The 12,168-nt window shown below is 35.0% G+C and overlaps 1 protein-coding gene across 4 annotated transcripts in view; it reads right to left on the minus strand.

Moving 5' to 3' along the window:
• LOC140746766 (myrosinase 1-like) overlaps positions 1-12,168 on the minus strand; it is a 35,179-nt gene that overhangs the window by 2,790 nt on the left and 20,221 nt on the right. For 2 of the 4 annotated variants that reach the window (XM_073078871.1, XM_073078867.1), the window contains exons 2-4: positions 2,142-2,230; positions 882-1,454; positions 307-549 (exon numbers count right to left, since the gene is read on the minus strand). In XM_073078871.1, the coding sequence (XP_072934972.1) occupies positions 307-549; positions 882-1,454; positions 2,142-2,220 (895 nt within the window). In that variant the 5' untranslated portion in view covers positions 2,221-2,230. Of the gene's footprint in view, positions 1-306; positions 550-881; positions 1,455-2,141; positions 2,231-2,460; positions 3,111-12,168 lie in introns of those variants that run through there. The other 2 variants (XM_073078877.1, XM_073078864.1) reach the window with 2 other exon arrangements.

The raw sequence follows: 12,168 nt of genomic DNA on the forward strand, positions 1-12,168 counted from the left end.
TGCGGCGAATTTTCAAAAATCCGGCTAGAAAGATCATTAAAAAAATATGATCCTTAGAGCCAGATATGCTTGGATGCACATTCTATGGATATGAAAATATATTTTGTTATTGTTCTATGTTTCATAATCTTACAGAAGCGTTTTTAAAAGTCACAATTTTGTTTAAATAGTTCACAAAATAAAGTTGTTGTTAAACATAATATATAAGTAATAATGTAAAATTCAAGGTAGACTGACAATATAGGAACACAAATTTTATTTATCAAAGAGGTAAAATCCAAATATACATATCTTTATAGTCCATACCTTTGACATATTCAATTTCTTCTGGTGTGAATTCAGGCAACCTGCTCCTGAAGAACCCTTGAGCTGCACTCTTCTCTCCAACAATACGCACAACACTATCAGGAAAACCTCCTTTTGTTGAGAAAATTGGATGACTGTAGAGTCCCACTTCGAAATCCATGGCGTCTTTCCCCGCTTGCATGTCTGATGGAGAATCAGTCATTCCTTCTCGATAGTCCAAAGCTATCGTTATTCCGCAAATACCTGGAAGTTTATAATAATCATTGAACTAGTATCTTCAAGGAAGTGTATTCAGTTTTTTAAATATTGCTTTATTTGTCCTATACATAATACCTAGTCTAGTTTTATTTATATCTTTCTTGGATATGAGCGACAGTGGCACATTGTTGGCTTCTCCAGATTTAATAGGACTAATTTGATATATTAAACTCACTCATGGGTATTGCTATTAAGATTAAGCATACCACCAAGCGCCCTCGTTAGTGGTAAACCTTTCTCCCCCCAAAATCATAAGGAATCGAAAAGTATTCAATTTCCAAAATCAGAAATAAGTCCATAAAATTCTTCCCATTTACCTTTTTGCTTTGCTCTAAACTCCTTATCATATACATGCCAAGCTCTAGCATGTGCCATAACCACATGTTTGACGGCCAAGTAATCGCCAATCCCATGCGAATTGATACCAGGAGCCAACCTTGGCAATCCGTATCCATATATGGCTATCTGCTTCGGCTCATTTATTGTTATCCAGGTCTTGACTCGATCACCAAAGAGTTGATACATTGTCCGGGCGTAGTCTTCGAACCAATCCACAATAAGAGGGTTAGCCCAGCCCCCCAAATCTTGTAGATTTTGGGGCAAATCCCAATGATACAACGTTATAACTGGTTCAATATTATTCACTAGCAACTCATTAATGATATTGTTGTAATATGTAAGTCCTGCTTCGCTGATCTTGTTTGGGAAGCTGGTTGGTAGGATTCTGGGCCAGGATATGGAGAACCTGTAGAAATCAACGCTGAGAAATTTTAGCATTTCAATGTCCCGCTTGTAGTACTCGTAGGATTTGCAGGCGTCGTCTCCTGTTGTATTGTCAGCTATTTTTGACGGCTTGTGACAAAAATTGTCCCACATACTAGGCGCTTTGTCTGGAAATCACAAAAATATCCATGTTACAGCACATGTTTATATATTGTATGATTAAAAAAACATATAGGTATACGGACGAATTGAGAAAGCTCCTCCTTTTTGAAATCGGTTAAAAATGGAAATAAGGTTTGAAATAATTTTGCAAATTCATTCAAAATTATTTCAAAAGATATATAAAATTCTCGTGTGTCTCAATGTTAGTTACTGTACTCCTCCGAAACGGCTTTACCGATTTTCACTATGTATGCATATTCAGTAGGTCTGAGAATCGGCTACTATTTATTTTTCATACCCCTAAGTAATAAGGGTTCTTCACCCTTTACATTTTATTTATGTATATGGCAACACAACGTTTGCCGGGTCAGCTAGTAATATTGATGTATGCAATATATTTTTAAACAAAATATTAGGTATAGTATCTACTATAATAAGTGGTTAGTAATGAATTGATCTATATATAAAAAAATAATACTTATAAAGTAAAAATATATGGGCTAGCAACTAAACGTGTAAAATTTACATAATAACAATACTTAATTTAATGACAAATGGTGATTACTTTAATAAAGATATAAATTTTGGCTAAAACTGTAAAAGTAGTACCTACTTTAAATAAATGTTACCTTATTTCATTGGACTTCATCTTATTGGATTTAAATTGATTTTGGATAACTTTGTTTATTTACCTGCAGCATTCCATCCTCCTTCTATCTGATAAGCAGCAGTTGCAACACCTAACTTAAATCCGTCTGGTAATTTCCTCATATCTGAAAGCCTAAAAGAATATTATTTTTCTATACATAACTTCACACGATTCGTAGCGTATGATTTAGATTTCTGTCTAATTTCATTAGTAACATCTAATCTTATCCTTAAATCTATAAATATCATTTTTACCACACACTTCAAGCCTAAGGGGGCTACCAACATCTTTTAAAAACAATCATAGTTCATATCCTGAAAACAGTAAAATATTTCGTCATACACAGTTGAACAAACTTATACCCTTATAAATTTTTAGCTTATCCAGTATATAAAACCAACTGAAATTGTCATATTTTGTTTAAGATGTTAAATTTCCTGCTAAAAAAAGTAAACGTATGATTAAAATAATATTGTTTTAAGAGATGGTAGTAACCCCCCTGATCACTAGCAGTGCTTAACACTGTAATTATTAGGCATAAATAGGTGTGGTGGTGGCACGGCTGGGGTCGAGCCACAGAGGGCTCTACAATTTTGAAACTTAATTCACTTTATTTTTAATTAACAAATTTCTCCAAGTAGATTGAATAACAAAAGGTCTACTATCTCATAATTCTTACTTTAAATGTAATAGTAATAATAAACTGCATTGAAAACTGGCGATAAACATAACTACTTTTATTATATTTAAAACAGCTAATACACTATAGTAAAACTATATATTCGGAGTGTCTGCGCCTATAAACTAAACGTAATTTTGTTTTTGAACTCCTATTTTTACTTATTTGCAAATTGATAAACAGTGTAAGATAACAGTACGTACCTGTTTAATACCATACGACCGTATCATATTTACCATCAAAACATAGATGTACGTAGCGAAAAAATTATAATTCTATGATCGAAATACAATTACACTAAAAAAATGCGCTAAATATTGTCTTTAATACACCATTATATACCTGATATATAAAAAGACGTTAATTTTTTTTTTCAAATTCCTAACTTTCAAGGGAAGGGAGTATTTGTTAACGCAGCCAAATTTCAGAGACTGTTTATCAAGAACCTTTTTTTATAGGACCCCCTTTATTTAATGAAGCTATTTTCCTCATTTCTTAACCAGTATTTCAAAAAATAAGATGACTCTCCATTGCAAAAATTTATCCTTACCTTCCATTTCTGTACTTCAAGATGGAAAATATAATAACGAGTGTGATTATTATTTTATAACTTAAATTCCCACAATTACACATAATTGTCTAAACCGCCTAAATAAGAATAATGCGAGAATAGCTTTGATTAATTATTTATATATTCGTAATTCTCTTATTACAGGTATTATTATAAATACCTGTTTAATGATAATTTAATGATAATGTCATATGTATAAGACTATATAATTTTTCCTTAAAATTTTATTGTATTTACTTATAATATGCTCATGTATTTTTTAATAAAATTGTCTCAATAAAAATATAAAAAATAATAATAACTAGGTACTTATTCAGGTATAAAATGCAAGCAATCCATCTATCTGTCAACGTTTTATCAAAAACATATTTACTTATTAGATCAAAATAATCTTATCTTATTACAACAGAATCAATTGCACAAAAATAGGTCATAATAATGACACTGTATATTAGTTACTATATTTTATAATAATTTAGTTAATAAATTTTAATTTAAAACTGACTTCTGAATTCGAAGAACAAGTCACTAAAAATAAAGCAGGCTTAGCCCATTTGTCTCATAGAGAATATTGTGACTTTATTAACACCACATTTTATATTAACACTTGTGGACTATTGATGGAAATAATTTGTGTTTGTTTGGAAATCTTTCATCATACATCTTATCAAACCTTTATTTATAGAGATCATAAATTTTCCTTATCAATGATAAGTTTTATAGACGAACTAGTTAATATTAACAACTTTAGTTATATATTTTTTTTATAGAAATCTTCTTATTTCTGTTGACATTTTTCAATACCCGTTATTATTAATCGAATTATTTATCCAATATGTTGCCTACAGAAGATTGATATATGGACTATTTTTTTATAATTCCTTACAAAAATAATGAAAACAGCTAAGACAGTATTACACCTAATGGCAGGGTATGTAATCGACCCCAAATAAGATAGAGTCCTAACGTGAGGTCACAGATGCGACGTTACCCCTGAGGATTAAGTTAGAACCAGCTCCAATAAGGGTTCTTCTGCCTAATAACAGCAGCGCTTAAAACTGCTGTTATTAGGCAGATATAGCTACACACCTACGGCGGTACCCTCGAAGTCAAACTACAAAGGGTTCTGAATAGTACGGAAAATAATAATTTGAAAATACACACAAACAATTTTTCTTTATTAATACATGTTATATTTTATTGGTTGTAAACACCGCGGGATTATATCACAAAGATTAGTTACTTATCAGTGTTTACTTCTTACATTTAATAGTATCACTAACTATATTCAATGTAGCTAAAACTCATTTCAATAATGAATGGAAATCAACATGACATTTTTTGTATATTTTTCTTGCTCACGCATTATAGAAAACGAGTGAGAAGCAAAACTAAATGTCACAAATTTAAACCACGCTATTAATACATTTTTTATATCGAGGAAGCAAACGAGTAGATATGCAATTCGCCTGATAGTAAGTGGTCTTTGGACTACTGCATTTATGGCAATCCGAAAATCCTCAAAGATAAGATTCTATCGAATAGATCTCTAGACCTATGTGAACTGTGTCCCGTCCGGTGTTACTCCTTTTTATCTTATAGTAACCAAGTTAAGCGCTGATGTGTTCAAAGGAGGTGGAAAGAGAGACGTGCCTATGCTATACGAGGTGTTCAACTTAGTTCTCATGGGTAGCAATGCATCTGTGGCAGACTTCAGGACTTTAATCCTCTCTTACACTTAAATATCGTCAAAAATAAGAAACTACCATTTGAAACGTATTTTATTGATAGGTCAACACCTTTGTTTACATTTTGGACACCTAATTATGAATCAGACTATAGAGTTGATTACAGATGTCAAGTGTATGATGTGTGTGATGTCAATTATTTTGAAAAATAAAAATACGGCTGATTAAGAATTTAATAATTATGGGAGTAACATATACTTAGAGATAAGATATTAGACTACCAAAGACAATTCATATGTCAAAATCAGGTAAGCCGTATAGGCTGCAGGGGGTGCCAAAGAATGAGACATACACACTCAATAACCATACCCTTCGTAGTCAGCTAATAGACATTTTAAAATGGCAGACCCGTTTCACTATAGAGCAACTCGTTAGCATATTATGCTTAAACAAAAGTAGTTTAATTATTTTTGATACTCACATCATTTTTTATTTACTTAAATAGTTATTAAAAGGGAAACACAAATTATTTTTCATAATTTAAATTAGCTGTCTTCATTTCTAATTGAAATTCCATGTTATTCTTTTTTGGCCTGTGTTATCTATAACTTTTGTTGCATGTAATTTATTTTATGAAGCAATAAATAAATAAATAAATAATAAATAAATAAATAATTTAATAAAATTAACAAATAATTTAAAACTGTGTAAAACTATCCTAATAAAACTATATTACTAATAAAAAAAACTTACAATTTTTAAAACTGTATTCCTTAAACGCGTTGTTCTAAACTTAAATGTGTGCGAAATGAACGTTATACCTACAGTATCGTGAATATTTATTTACACTAATTTGAATGCTGTTTACTTTTCGCTACTGATATGATAAGTAGGCTCTGTCAATATCCTACATGAAACCAATTTAGTACTTAATTACCTTTATACTACAAATTGTATACGAACAGACGTCACGACTTCTATACAGTTCATAACCGATCTCTAAAATAAAGCAACGTCGGATGGTATGGGAAGTTTCAACTTCATACATCCATGTTCTTAATTAAATTCGGTCCTAGATTTTTTTTATAATATAGGAGTAGCAGACGAGCATACAGTCCACCTGAGTAAGTGACTACTGCCGCCCATGGACATCTGCAATCAACCCCAGATAGGATTAGATATTCCTACCTGAGATCGGCCACAAATGCGCCGCTACCCCTGAGGACTAAGCTGGAACGCCTCGGAAAAGTCTGTCTCCCTTACCACACCCTTCAAACCGGAACACAGCAGTGCCTAATACTGCTGTTATTAGTCTACCTAATAACCTAATAATAGGTGTGGCGGTGGTGCCGCCGGAGTTGAATCACAAAGGGTTCTACCACCTTCAAAATGTACATGATCCATACCATTCATCATAGTCAGTTTCCACTTAACATCAGGTGGCCAGTGGCTTCTAGTCTGCAATGTATGGTACGTCAAACTGCTATTCCGCTTTGAAGTTGTTGCGAGCAGGTGTAGGCATACAATTTGCTATGGAGACGCGATTCATTTCTATATTCTGAGTGGACTAGCAATCTTACGCGGACTATACCCGTATGTATAAACATATTACAGGACAAAACATTCGTCGAACATATATACATAAAAATATGTGTTTATACAAGCGACCAAAACCTTTTTCCTAGGAGAAGTCGGTTACAAAGGTAAGAAAGGTAGAAATGTTTCCAAAGTTTATGCTAATTGTTTACTAATTAAAACGACATTTTTTCGAACTTCTGTCTTATAATCCTGTTCAAGGAACCGCGTCGGGATAAGTTTCTTGTACCAAAATGCAGAAGCCCTCGGTCTTCTTGTTTTATAATCATCCTCATAGTCAACTTCGAAGAGCCCGAATTTTATCCTGAGAAGAAATAAAACAATATTTATATTGAGAAATTAGAAGTCTGTAAAGACCTCCAATATCTTTAAGGGAAAGTCATAGAAATTTATTCAACAGTTTCCAAGATAAGTCTAGACTAGTGTACATTTTGATACTTAAAAGGATTTCAACGCTACAAGACTTTACCTTGTCCATTTGAGAGCATATAGAATTCTACCAGAAGTTGGTCAAAGATGCGGTACACTTAGACCAAAGGAACACTTTATGTTAGTGCTACTTCATCATGAGTGGAGTAGGGCGTAGTGTAGTAGTTGTGGATTATGTATAGGAAGCAATTATTGCTTAGTGGTTTGAAGTTCACCCCAATAAGGATACAGGATTCGTATGCCAATATATTCATTTATTTTAACGTGAAGGATTCGTGAGGAATCCTATACGCCACGGAGTTTCGTAAAGAAAAAGGCATGATAAAGAAAAAGGTAAGTAAGATCTACCAATCCATGCTTGGTCAACGCGTTTAAAAATGAAAACTTTTTTACTCCGAGAGGATACGGCTGCTGTAGTGGGAAAGTGTTGGCTTGATGACGAAATTGTAAAACAAACCTTGAACCAAAACTCCATTCGAAGTTATCAAGCAGACTCCAAGCAGCATAACAAATGACATTACATTCATCCTCTTCTATCGCATCCAGTACTGCATTCAGATACTTAGTGTAGAACATTATCCGTTTCTCGTCCGCCAGTCCTCCGAACGTGGCGTATCCATTCTCTGTTATCATAATCTGCGGGTTATTGCAGTTTTCCTTCACCCAGTTCAACGCTTTTCGAATGCCTTGTGGGGCAACCTGGAAATTAGTAGCAATACATAGGTAAGTGTCTACAGCAGTGATAGGATATGGTTGAAACTATAATCTCCCAATCGAGAGATGTGAAGTCCAAATTCCATGCAAACACCCCTGAATTTTTAAAGTTATGTGCGTAGAAGAAATCAATTATCACTAGCTTTAAAAGTAGGTAAAGTAAAATATCATGAGAAAACCTACATGCCTGAGAACTCTTGAAAAAATGTTCACAAAGATAGATGAAGTCTAAATCATGACCATCAGTAAGACATTGAGAAATATAGGATATTTGATGATTATGAATTAATTATAATTTAGTCCTTAGCGGTATCAACTAGCAATTGTTGGCCAAAGTCATTAAGATATGTAACTGACCCAGAATCGAAGATCTGGGAAACCAAAGGGTGATTGCTCTACTAAAAGGTTTGGTTATATTGGTTTAGAGATTAATTTATAAACTTACTGTTACACGATCAACAGCGCTTTTTTCGTAGTCCAAGTATGTTATGTATTAACCGACGTCATCGTCATAGGATGGCACAGGATACGTCCCATTTTGATATTTATCTCTAGAGTAGAATTTCGTAGTATAATGGTTAAAACCGAAGAAATCACTGGTGCCTATAAACAGTAAAACAATTTAATGTGATTCTTAGAATATACTTTTATCGTTGCATTTAACCTGCATCTTAATGGCTGACGGTTCATTAAATACAATTGCATCAAGTTTAACTTGTATGGACTTATCACCACAAAAATCAAACATGGAGACGTTTCAACTAAGATATTTAAACTTGTTTTAAGTGAAATTTTACAGTAAATCGCTCTTCTATAAAAGGGTCAACTGACCTTTGACATATTTAATTTTTTCTAGCGTAAATTCAGGTAATCTGCTCCTCCAGAACCCTTGGGCTGCACTCTTCTCTCCAACGATGCGCACGACACTATCAGGAAATCCTCCTTTTGTTGAGAAAATCGGATGGGTGTAGAGACCTGCTTCAAAGTCCATAGCGTCTTCCCAGCTTGCACATCTGACGGAGAGTCTGTCAATCCATTGCTATAGTTATACCGCAAATACCTGCACAAAAATATAGTCAAATTTATATGCTACTATCAGTAAGATACTATTTTGTTTAGATACATATTTCTTTCGCATGATTTTGTCGATGAAGATGATTTCACCGATTTGCTCGCCGATCATAGATTTGCTCGTCTATTGATCATTATGAGATGATTTAAAATTTCGAAATTATATACTCATATGTAATGGAAAAATTGAACTTAATTTAGGGCAAACTTTTAACAGATAACTTCAAATAGATAATGATTACTGCGGGGTATGCTCACCATTTTGCTGTTCTCTAAACTCCTTATCATAAACATGCCAAGCCCTGGCATGCGCCATCATCAGATGTTTGACAGCCAAGTAATCGCCTATTCCTGGCGAATTTATGCCAGGAGCAAATAACGACATGCCATATCCATATATTGCTACTTGTTTTGGTTCATTTATCGTTATCCAGATCTTGACTCTATCACCGAATAGTTGATACATTGTCCGAGCGTAATCCTAGAACCAATAAGCAATGAGAGGATTAGCCCATCCGCCCAAATCTTGAAGATTTTGAGGCAAATCCCAATGATACAGCGTTACAACTGGCTCAATATCATTAGCTAGCAACTCATTAATGACATTATTGTAATACTCGACTCCTGCTTTACTGATTTTGTTTGGGAAGCTGGTTGGCAGAATTCTGAGCCAGGATATAGAGAATCTGTAGAAATCAACGCCAAGGAATTTCAACATTGCGATGTCCCGTTTGTAGAACTCGTACGATTTGCCAGCATCGTCTCCAGTTGTATTGTCCACCACTGCGAATGGCTTTCGACAAAAATTGTCCCACATACTGGGTGCTTTGTCTGAAAAATATAACAAACTGAAGTCAGCGAGGGAAACGAAATTACAATATAAAGAATTGTGGCGTTTATTTATTTTTTCATATTTACCAAAAAGGTACCCGGCGCCGTGGGAGCGACGCACGGTTATGTGGGATTTTTACCGCACTTAAACCCCCCCGGTGGCCGTCCTCAGCGCGTTGCCCCGTCGGGCTCTGCCCAGTGTGCCCTGGTGTGTACGACGGTATGCGACCACACATACCGCCGCCCTTCCCGGGGTCGCTTACTGAGCGGTTCGAGCTCCCACACTTACCGCCCGCAACCCCGGAAGCCCCCTTTTAGTCGCCTCTTACGACAGGCAGGGGATACCGTAGCCCCGTTCTGGTCCCGGAACTACAGGGACAAACATAGTAGGTATCTATGGGTTAGGCTTCGCTTATAATGAAATATTTTGAAATAAAAAGCACAACTTATTGAAAATATAGCATTACTAGTTTTTGCCCGCGGCTTCGCCCGCGTTAAAAGAAAATAATATGACATACTAACATACATAAAACAGAAAATTCGTGGCGCCATCTGGCAAAAATTGGTCGTACCAACTCTGGAACCTTCGTGGGCTCATGAACAACGACTTTGCTAAAGATCATCACTTGATCAAATGCATAGTTTACGATTCAATCCTTACTAATATCGATTAAAATAATCTATTTTTTTGGTCCAAAAGATCGATTCTCTGATTAATCGATATTATATCGCCATCCCTAGTTCCCGTGGGATTTCCGGGATAAAAACTATCCTATGTCCTTTCTCGGGTCTCAGACTATCTTCGTACAAAATTTCATTAAAATCGGTTCAGTGGTTTAGGCGTGAAGAAGAGACAACCAGACAGACAGACAGAGTTACTTTCGGATTTATAATATTAGTAAGGATTATGGTGGCTCCAATAATTTAAACGAATCCAACGGCACCTCACATACAGAAATTCGTCAAGCCCTTGGGCTGCAGATCATGCCAAAGAATGACACAACAATAATACATATACGGGGTGAATTTTTCTATAGAGCCTTGAGGGCCCAAACCGAAACTATAAGGATTACCGAAAAATACTGAAAGGAGTTACGAGGCCGATTATATAAAATACATGAAATACAAAAATTGCTGGGGATATGATTTCTTAAAAATCTAATGTAACAGTTATAGTTTTATCAAAATCGACCTCGTAACTCCTTTCAATACTGTTCGCTAATTCTTATAGTTTCGGATTTGGCCCTGAAGGCCTTGAATAATTCGGCCTGTATACACCCTTAAACATCCTTCCGCAGTCAGATAAAATAGTAAAAATATACGCATAAATAAATCTCTATGTAGTTAATAAATGAAATAGCAAGTAAGAATGCACTCACGAATTCGTATGGATTGTGGTTTGGTGACCGCGTAACGTAAGACGTCTGTGCCACTTCGAAGTTCGAGTCTAGATACTATTGGCTTATTATAAAATAGTTATAGAGTTTACTTAGTACATATAAATTGGCAAAGAAAAAACAGTTTAGAACCATTTTCGCCTTTGCTTGTCATCCGGTTTTTGTTTCTTTTTTTGTGTAGCTATGAGCGAACATTAGTGATGTCCATAAAATGTATGTATATGGTCGAATTTTGACTTGTTGGTAATTTTTTTTATTATTCTTTAAGATCTCAATTAAATCAAGGCCATCTAATCTAATCTAATAAATCTTATGTTCGGCGCGGTCGAGAGTTGGTGGGGTACCGTTAGTGGCTATACTTTGCACAGTTCCTTGCTATCCACGGCATTAGATGAATAGAATATAATATGAATAGTATAACAATTCTAGTGGTAGAATAGAAACATTTGCGTCCAGACTTAGAAGACTGCATCAAACGGTGGTTGCCAACCTTCCAACTGGTACAGTCACTTTCTGGACACAATTATATTGACGGACCGGGCCTTCATAGCCAATTATATTGACGGGCCGCGGGATGCAATATCCATATCTATATCTTTCTGCAATATCTCCAGGATATTACAAGCGTTTTACATTAGCCTCAAGGATGGATTTCAAAGTTTGGATCGCAGATAAGCCTTCCTATTTCAAGATCGCAAGTCTTGATCATTGATTATCAGTATCGATTGGCAATAGCTGGACAGCACTGGTAACAATTACAATAAAGTCATATCTGTCAGCAACGATAAGATATTTATCTAATGAATGCTATTTATGTAACTGACTATACATAAATATGCGACAAATCTAGTTTTTCTATGTAGTTGAGTAGTAAACGAGCGTGTAGCTTGATGGTGGTCACGGCTACCTCTGATTACGATATAAGGAAATACCTTCAAAGTACCGTTTTACCGCTTTTCTTCATAGTAAAACTGAACGATAAGGCAGACGAGCTATCTGATGGAATGTAGTCACTATCGCCTGTGGACATTTGCAATACCAGAGGAGCCGCCAATGTCATCATCATCAACCCATTAATATCCCACTGCTGGACA

This window comes from Epargyreus clarus, unplaced genomic scaffold (genome assembly GCF_041222505.1).
Source record: "Epargyreus clarus isolate Ecla_fem2 unplaced genomic scaffold, WU_Ecla_fem_2.2 ptg000002l, whole genome shotgun sequence".
Classification (NCBI taxonomy): domain Eukaryota; kingdom Metazoa; phylum Arthropoda; class Insecta; order Lepidoptera; family Hesperiidae; genus Epargyreus; species Epargyreus clarus.